Source organism: Lactuca sativa, chromosome 3 (genome assembly GCF_002870075.4).
Source record: "Lactuca sativa cultivar Salinas chromosome 3, Lsat_Salinas_v11, whole genome shotgun sequence".
Classification (NCBI taxonomy): domain Eukaryota; kingdom Viridiplantae; phylum Streptophyta; class Magnoliopsida; order Asterales; family Asteraceae; genus Lactuca; species Lactuca sativa.
In genome coordinates this window covers 48,912,188-48,922,743 of record NC_056625.2, presented here as the reverse complement: position 1 = coordinate 48,922,743, position 10,556 = coordinate 48,912,188, and the positions used below count along the sequence as shown (strand labels likewise).

Sequence of the window (10,556 nt, the reverse complement as noted above, 5' to 3'; positions counted from 1 at the left end):
TACAACTCGGTTAATGTTTTTTTTTTCCTATTATTATTAAAGTGATCATACCTATTAATCGATGCAACGTTTTCATCAATTCATCACTTATAAGCCAATATCTTCTATTATTCTTTCAATCTCAAGTAGTATACAACAATAAGTTTTGGTCTTGCATGACTCCTCTTACTATCTTAGTTCTTTTAGGTGTAATCAATAAGAAAATATTCTTCTTTGTGAGTTTGTGTTGGGTGTTTGACTGTTTTATTGCTTCACCACTTCTCTTTCATGTGGTAATTTTTCTTCATTCTTTATAGTCTATACTTAGTTTATAGTTCTATGGATCGTGAAAATGCAAATGCTTCACCTAAACTTAATACAGACCTTGAGAAAAATATATTGTCCAAGACCCTAAGATTAGAAACAAATTTACATGTAACTTTTGTTCAAAAGTTGTTAAGTGAGGTGTATACCATTTAAAACAACAATTCGTTGGAGGTTTTAGAAACGTCGTTGATTGTAAGAGATGTGCGTAATATGTACGGAAAGAAATAAAAGATTTTATGATAAAAAGACAAGCATCTAAGGGAATTATTTAAATGCTATCAAGTATGAAACAAGTTGACGATGTGTCATCAAATGGGAATATTGTTTTACGATGCAAGTATTCCTTTTAAACATGTTTTTGTTTATAGTGTTGTTTTATTATATGTTGTTATAAGCTATAAAAATGTTGTATTTAATGTTATATGATATTTTAATATTTAATGTTATATGATATTTTTATATGTTATAGGTTGTTTTTAGATGTTTTATTTTGTTTTAAGTTTTAAATATGTTGTGTAGTTATTCCTTTTAATTTTGCAAGATACCATAGTTTTAAGTATTTTTATTTTAAGAGGTAAAATATACGACAATCTGTTGAGTACATCCATATATATCTCTGATTGACCACATCTATAAATATCTCTAGAAGAAGATGAATTAAACGTCTACAGTTTGTAAGAAAAAGACTATTTGTTTTTTTAATTTTTACAGACTGCTAAAATAAACCGACTTTTTAAACTTATAAGAGTTTTTCAACACTGAAGTTTAAATAATTACAGTTTACAACATTGGAATATAATTCATACAACCACAATAACAACTTTTTTTTAATTATTTGTTTCATATATTTCTAAAACAAAAACTATATTTTTTCTTAATATGGTGTGTAATAAATGACATTGTTTTGTATTTCATCCTAATCTAGTAATTAAGATAAGATGTATTTATATATATAAATTGATTTTCAAAACTTAATGATAAAACATAAATTTTAATAATAAATTATTAACATGTTCTTAAATTTAGAATATTTATTGACGATATATTTTCAAAAGTTACCAATCATTTTTCACACAAATGATTAATTTCTCATTAATTTAAGAATAAGTTTCAACAGTTAGTTTTGTTAATTTTTGTGTGAAATTTGAAGAACATAGTTAACAATATTTGTTTGGTCAACATTTAGGACATTTTCCATCCTAGTCTTAAATCTTATTTTAGAACCATTTTTATTCTAATATATCGTTATTATAGTATTATTTGTAATATTAAAAAAACAATATAATATAAAATCAACTTTGATCTTAATTATTATTATTATTATTATTTAATTTACATTGTGCTGAGTATTAAGCTATTAATTTTATTTTGTTGTTAACTTTGTACCGAAGTTATTGGAATCTAAAAGACCACATCTCTACCGGACTCGATGTGCGACATATTGCATTGATCTTATTTTTGAGGACATCGACAAAAAAAAATCCCTACTGTTGAAAAGTGATTTGAGTAACTATATGTTTTCAATATATATATATATATATATATATATATATATATATATATATATATATATATATATATAAAAGTAGTTTCATACGAAAACATAAATATCTTGCGAAAAGAAGAAATCATATTTTTTTTTTATGAAAAACAAACACATGTATTATAAAAAAAAAAAAAAAAAAAATTATTAGCAATAAATTAAAGATAATAAGTTTACATTGGATGATGTTATCCTAATATAGATTTAAAGACGATTTTAATAATTTTTTTTTTTTTTTCATTTCCTTAATCATTTTTAAATTCATGTTTTCATAATAAAAATGTTAAAAAAATCATACTTTGCTAATATGAAACAATTTCTTATCTATCATCGATTATCATCATGTATTTCAAAGTTTGGATGAATTATTTTTCAAAATATAATGTTGAGGTGACGCAATATCATAAGTTTTTCTTGTTTTCGCGTTTTCGCAAATTATTTGCATTTTCGCATTAACCCTCCCCTATATATATATATATATATATATATATATATATATATATATATATATATATATATATATATATATATATATATATATATATATATATATATATATATATATATAGGTTCAGGTTAATTTGAGACCATTTTAATTTAGTGAGATCATGAGACCAAATCTAAAAATAATTTTAAAATGCAAAATAAATGGAAAAATCCAAAAATTCTTTTTTTAAATATTATTTTCGGAATTTGAATTAACTAAAAAAAATAAAATAAAAAAAAAATCCCGTTTTTTTTTTTTTGAAAAATACGTAAAATATTCTAAATAGAATATTATACTGACATATTCTAAAAAATAATTTTAAAATGCAAAATAAATAGAAAAATCTAAAAATTCTTTTATTAAATATTATTTTCGAAACTTGAATTAACTAAAAAAAATAAAAAAAAATTTAAAAAAATTCCATTTTTTTTGAAAAATACGTGAAATATTCTAAATAGAATATTACACTGTACATATTCTAAAAATAATTTTAAAATGAAAAATAAATGGAAAAATCAAAAAATTCTTTTTTTAAATAGTATTTTCGGAACTTGAATTAACTAAAAAAAATGCGTCTCACGGTCTCACAAAATTAGGTCGTCTCACATGAACCTAATCATATATATATATATATATATATATATATATATATATATATATATATATATATATATATATATATATATATATATATATATATATGTATATATATATATATTCTCCTCAATAAATGAAAGTTTTTTTTGTCACATGTCAATCTCACATTAGTTTTGACACTTGTCATTTTATGGTATTTTTGAAACAAATATTATCCACTTGTCAATTTTTGATTTATTTTAATTTTTAAAATTAAAGTCATATACTTCTATATATAAAGTATTAAATATCATATATATGATATTAAATTGCATAAATACATTTCTTCCTTTTTTATTTTAAATTGTACATTAAAAAATGTTTTCTGTTTACACTTTAATTTCATGTTTAATATTTTTTTAAATCAGCCCGTATAGACGTATAATACACGTGTCTCACACCTAGTATATATATATATATATATATATATATATATATATATATATATATATATATATATATATATATATATATGTGTGTGTGTGTGTGTGTGTGTGTGTGACAAAAGTTCTACAAGGAACCATTTTAAACTATAGAACCAAGGAACTATTATTTTTCAAGTTTTAGATTTTATTATTTATCGAAAAAAAATTCTAAAAATATAGAAATTCATAACTTTTTATCTTCTTTCACTTAATATCAAATTTGATAATTTTTTTTGTATCTGTTCAGATTCACATTGTGAATCAATGTGAATATGCACTACAAATCATTAATTTTGTATAAATTCACTGCATGAATGTGCACAGATTCACTATGTGAATCTGCATAGATTTCACAGGGCGAATCTGTACAGATTCACAATGTGAATATGAACAAATTCAAAGTGTGAATATGAACAAACTCAAAGTGTGAATATGAACATATCATTTGTTTTATCAAATTTGGTATTAATGGATGAAGGATAAAAAGTTATGAATATCTATATCTTTAGTTTTTTTTTTTAATGAAAAATTTGCTCTAAATTTTGAGAAAATATTGGTTCCTCAGTATATACATGCTGACCAACTGGGTCTTATTTGTTGTTATTATTATATGTGATACTGTGTATATTGAGATATTGAGTAGTCTCCAGGGTTGCTGATAACCCACATGGCGTGTTGTTTGCCCACTGAGACTTCGGGTAGTCTTTGTGGTTGTTGATAACCTATGAGGCGTGCTGTTTGCCCACTGAGACTTCGGGTAGTCTCCAAGGTTGCCGATAACCCATAACTATTTATTTGTGATGTGTTGTGTATGGTATTTTGAGGAATTAGTAAACTTTATGCTTACGATTTGCGGTTTAAAAATTTTCAGGTTTTCTTATAATAAAGGAGGGGCACGAATCGATTGCATCGCATCCATGTGAGACTTGTACACGTGATAACTTTTAACGATACTCTGATAAATGTTTTAAGATTAAGCTGTCCTATTTAAGATTTTGTAGTTGTGATTTGAATAAACACTTGAATTTTTATTTGAAATCTTTGGGTTGAAATTTGGGGTGTTACAAAAACGATGCAATCAGATTTTCTAGAAGGGTGGTCTTATGAAGCAATGAGGAAAATATGCAATCATATTTTCTACGGGAGTCATTTTGGAGAAATATTGTGTATGCACTTAAGTTGACGAGATGGCTTGTTAAGGTTCTTAGGATGGTTCACATAAATTCGGCTATAGGTTATATTTATGAGTTCATGGATAGACCCAATGAGGCTATTTCAAATACTTTTCCTAAAAAAGTAGAGTAGTACCAAAAAGATTGTTTTGGATTATGGATCATAGGTGGGAATGCAAACTATCTCAACCTTTGCATGTAGCTAGAAATTACTTAAATTCGAAAATCTTTTATGATAACCAATATAACATATGTTATGGATGCATTGTGTTTTGGATGCTAAAATCAAGAAAAGATTTCTAAAGAACTATCCTTGTGTAAAAATTATGAAGGTTTATTTTGTATGCAAATGAAAATAGAGAAAGACGAGACCACTAGGTTAATTTTTTTCACTGAAGTTCATATTTGATTAATTAGGTATTAAATTGTAAAGTTTGTGTGATAGATATAATTATGTTTATGTTTCAAATGTTGTTAATTTCCTACGGTTGAGTGGTGGATATCTTTTGGATCTTCGGTTCCCAACTTGAAAGCCTGACATGTGGCACTAAAAGTTGTGAGAGAATTTGGAGAGTATCAATATATAAGTTTCCTAATTATATATTATGACATTTTATGTTATTTTATTCTTATTGATACACTGTAAAATGTTTAATGTTATTTATTTTTCAGCGTAGCTTCAGATAAAAAATGAGTAAATTGGAACAAGCTAGATTAAATGACCTAGTGTATGTGAAATTCAACTGTGCTTAGGACATCAACAATGCATTAAACTTCATAAACTTCAATGGATTGTCGCACCATTTTTTTACAATCTATACAATTCTATTATTTTTTCTCCCTACAATGCATTGAACTCTATAAAGTTCAATAGAATATTATAATATTTAATTTATTGTTTATATATTTAAGAATTAAAAACTTTATTCTTTTTTTTCATTGAAGAGTTCAATGAACAATGAACTCCAAACCCATTGAATGCTAAGGTGAAATCTTATAATGATAGAGTTTCATCAATTGAATGACACCCAGATTTGCCACCTCATTGAACTTTCTCATTGAGCTCACCATTATGGATACTCCTAGATTTTAGATAGAAAACAAATGGCATTGCTATTCCTATCATACTACATGAAATGAACGAGGAGAATGAGAAATTGATGGGGTGTATGGAGGAAGAGAAGGATGATAATTTTGTGCTTGAAGGTGATGATTTGACTTGGAATGTTGTAGCCATTGTCTTTCGGTAAGGTTATTTTATTTTACTAGAGCATCAATAGATGATATAATTAAAGATGTAGTTGGATCTAGTAAGGACCCAAGACACTCAATAGAGTTGTGTTGGTTGATGAACACGAGATGAAAAAAGGTATTATATTTTGTATTAATGAGGAAGATATCATTGTGCTTGGGTTGATAACGAAGATGAGTGATGAGTGATGATGATCATATTAGGGGTTATTAGTTTCATTTTCACATTTTGCATGTATATTAGATGATCGTGCATAATGCATTCTGCGCCACTAGTTAGTAGTTGTGGGCCTCACGTTTGTGATGCCCACTGTGGGCCTCTCTGGGACCTTAAAGCATCGAATTGCATCCAGCTTTTAAAACCAAGCTCACTAATGCCTAATTATGCCTTTTCACCATTTTCCAATATTGAAATTACACCACTATATTCTTCTGAGGCTTGACTATAGATATTTTGAGGCTTGACTAGCTGATCGTATCCCCTTTTCTTCTAAACTACACCTTCTATGTATCTAACTTAACATCTAGCTCATTCCTACGCCAACATAAGGTCATGGACAAAAAAACATACACCATGGTAGTATGGTACCCATTCTTGAATCTCACGAGAAATCTCATTCATAATTATTTAACGATCCTCACATTTTATGCAAAATTTTCACTTACTCATCATTCCCGCCCTCCTTCTGCCACAAACACTCAAAATTTGGTTATTGACCCCTTAGACTATTCCTATTAATAACTAAAAGATCTGTGTGAAAAGGATTAAAAAAGACAAATCACAAAAACCCATCAACACGTTTGTTCCATCATACACAAAGTTGGACTCTCTCTCTCTCTCTCTCTCTCTCTCTCTCTCTCTCTCTCTCTCTCTCTCTCTCTCTCTCTCTCTCTCTCTCTCTTACTTTAAATTTACTTTTTAATAAAATAAATGAATTATCAGATGTTATATTTATAAATAAATAAATAAAAATATAGTAAAAACATTTTCTACAAAATGATACTATTGTTGATATATTCATTTTTCGTATATATTCTTCTTTATATAAAAAATTGGGGTGGGTTTGTATGATAGGATTACTAATCATGAGCGTAAAAAAATTGGGTTTGGTTGTAGAATTGTTCATGAAGAGAAAAGAGAAACTAGTTTTTAATGAGAAAAGTGAAACTAGTTTTTAATAAATAGTCTCGTTAGGTTTGGTTGCTTATGGAAATAATCTCAAGTCTATCTTAATGTACTTTGATGAGATGATAGTTTACTATCTTTTCTTTATTTTCGCTTTCCTTTTTCTTGTACTTCTACAATGCAGCATTTAGCATCTCTGTTTGTACCAACTTATCTTCATTTTTATTAATCATAATTAATCTCTATGCATATCCCTTTTGCCCTAAAGAATATAGGAATCAAATTTTACGGTAACTAAAATCATACTTATACATTGCAAACTTGAAACAAAAGTTATTTTCTAATTAAACTAATCAAACGTATTTCAAGCAGATGTAAACTTAAGTAACTCCAAGATTCGTCCATTTTTTCATCTCATGATAACAGACTCACCAAAAGACCCTAAGAGGTAGGACCTACGACTTAGTATCTCATGCAGCATGGTTTGAATCCCCTTAGGTAGCTAGCAACTCCATATAAGCCATGCACACGCACCCAGATACCATGATTTTTTTTTAATAATGTATGGATCTGTCTGATGTGCTATTCTAATTAAAACTAATTAATTATTATTCTGATTCATCCTTTTATAGAAGCAAACTTACATAACTATCTCATCTTAATCAATAAAGTCTTAATCAATATATATTATAGAAGAAAAGTTACATACCTATCTAGTCTTAATCAATATATTTATAGAAGAAAAATATATTTTTCTACTGAATCACTTTAAAAACTCATTTCCACACACAACAAATTATGAAAAAATTGGCATCTTAGGAAAGGATGAGAAAAATAAAGTAACGGGAAACATACACAAGTAAGCAACTCTGTCATTATCCTTCTCGATCTCATTGGCAACCCGAAGGATAGGAGCAATCGAAGCAAGGGAAGAAGGGACAAGCTCACTGTCAACAATAACATCGGCATCATCAGGTTCATCCATAGCGGAAATCCTCGTCGTCCTCCTTGACAACGACCTCGGTGGACCCAACTCATCTTTGGTCCCACTCGTACTCGCCATTCCGGCCGCCAACTCCGTCAGCACCCCTGATATCCACCTGAAACTTGTTGAAACTCTCTCTCTTTCTACCCTGAAAGCTGCTGAAGATGTGCACACGAAAACCACATTTGTATTTTTTAATTTTGATATATATAGGGTGTGTAAAGATCCTTTGCTTGTTAATTTGGGGCAATTAATTAGCTTTTAGGGCTTTTACTGCTAACAAGTAAAGAATGTAAGCATTTTTCAACTTTACGGGACCAAGAGTATATATATATATATATATATATATATATATATATATATATATATATATATATATATATATATATATATATATATATATATATATATATATATATATATATATATATATATATATATATATATATATATATATATATATGAAAAGTGAATATATCCAAATTCATCATACCACATCGTTTTGTATCATATAATACATTCGAATTGTCCAATGTTCTTATAATTTAGCTTCTAACTTGATTTACTTCCATAATTTTTATAAATTACACATTTATATTCCTTTTACATAATTTTCATTTTCAGCTACAATATATACAGCCAAGTAGGTGGTCGGCAAAATGATGTGATGTAAGAGGGAGATAATAGTGAAATTTCGAAAATCTTGAAAGTAAATCAAGTTAGGGTTAAAGTTTAAGAACATTATAATGAATATATCAAACAAAACGATGTATTATAGTATGTTTGGGTACCTAAGCTTATATACCCTTAAGGGTATATTCATTTTTCCTTTTATATATATATATTATATATATATATATATATATATATATATATATATATATATATATATATATATATATATATATGCTTAGGTTATTATGTTCTAATTAATTATTGTGTGGATGTAGGAAACATTGTGGATCAATCATTATAATTATTTTAAGAGTGTTATTTATCCATATTGTTAAATTAAAAAAAAATAGAATAATACCATTTAATTAAAAGAATGGTAAAATTGTACATTTCAATTACTTTCAAACTAGGAAACAAAAACTTAAAAAACAAATTTTTAGATTTTAAATGATTTTTTATTATCTAAATTTTAAATTATTTAACTAACTAATTCAATATTAATTCTATCTTAATGTTATTTTGTTAGAATGATGTTATATGTGATTGTTTTGTTATATTAGAATATTATTGAATAATAACAAAATTCTTGAACCTACAATTGAATAATAACAATATTATTATATATTTATATCTATTTAAACTTAAATACAAATTCATAAATATTTTTACAGACTGTTAGTCAGATACATTTTAACATAATTATACATATTCTAACAAAATGTCATGAAAATGAATAAAATCCTTAAGAATAGCATTCTCAAATATACAATTATTGAACAAATACATTTAACTTTCTTCAATGATCCAAATTATCGACTTGTTTACAACTATTCTTATGAAAATATGATGTATTTTCATAAGAATGTAACATGTTATTGGACTCTATTATAAGTCTCTCTCTTGTAAGATCAATCTTTGGTTCCTTCTTCAAGCTATTTTGAAAGAATAACAAATGCAAGTAGGTACATTTTCACTAAAAATTATCATAAATTTATATTCTTTTAGAATTTCATAATCTGATAAAAAATTCAGGTAGTTTATTCTGAAAGAATTATACCTTGGGGCGAGCCTATTTGACCGCTTGATATCCTTCTACCGAAAGGTGTATTCTTGCTTGGTTACAAAATGCAATTTCCTATAGAATTGAAAACCAAACCATAGATAAAAATAACCATATTATTTTATAATAAATAATGACATATACTATTACAAAATATGAAACCCTTACCATATAAAAACATGTATTTGAAAAACCATTTATAAGAATGATATTTTAAGAATACCAGTGATTGAACACCATCAAATTTTCTTAAAAAAAATTCCTTCATGATGAAACAAGTAATGCACAAAAATCATAATTTATAAGACGATAAATGTAAACCAAATACTTCATGAACTAAAATGCATGTTGATAAATTCTTCATTTTAAAATATGATTAGTTCTTTTTCCTTCGTTGGAGCACATGTTATTAATGAAATTTCAAATATGCAAATTGATACAATGAAAAGCTAATCCTTTCTCAAATAACAAAGTTAAATCTTGGAAAGAAAACTTGAACATACTAACAATATTATCCATTTTCTTTGTTCAAAAGAATACAATTTTAAAACATATGCAAGAAACATTAGCGGCATGTAGTTTTATTGCCTAATAGCTTTCAAGGAAATCCATTTTATTTATTTTGAATTTGATTTAGCCCAAATAAAGCTTTCAATATGTAGTCCCATAACAACCCTAACAAAGTTACATAGTGTATTGTCTCTCTCCTATCTATTCAGGATGTGCAACAACCATGGTAAGATCAGGGCCGGCCCATGGGCTTGGGCAAGTTGGGCGACCACCCCGGGCCCCTAAATGCCAAAGGGCCCCTAATTTACACTTGTTATATTGGTTATATAATATTTTCCCCTTAGTTTTAAGCCTATTGGGTTAGATTTTTAAAGCCCAAA

The 10,556-nt window shown here is 26.7% G+C and overlaps 1 protein-coding gene across 2 annotated transcripts in view; it reads right to left on the bottom strand.

The window, feature by feature from the left end:
- LOC111884462 (callose synthase 7) overlaps nucleotides 1-8,102 on the bottom strand; it is a 26,774-nt gene extending 18,672 nt beyond the window's left edge. For both annotated transcript variants that reach the window (XM_023880790.2, XM_042900101.1), the window contains exon 1: nucleotides 7,802-8,102. In XM_023880790.2, the coding sequence (XP_023736558.1) occupies nucleotides 7,802-8,009 (208 nt within the window). In that variant the 5' untranslated portion in view covers nucleotides 8,010-8,102. The remainder of the gene's footprint in view (nucleotides 1-7,801) is intronic.
- Nucleotides 8,103-10,556: the final 2,454 nt, after the last annotated feature.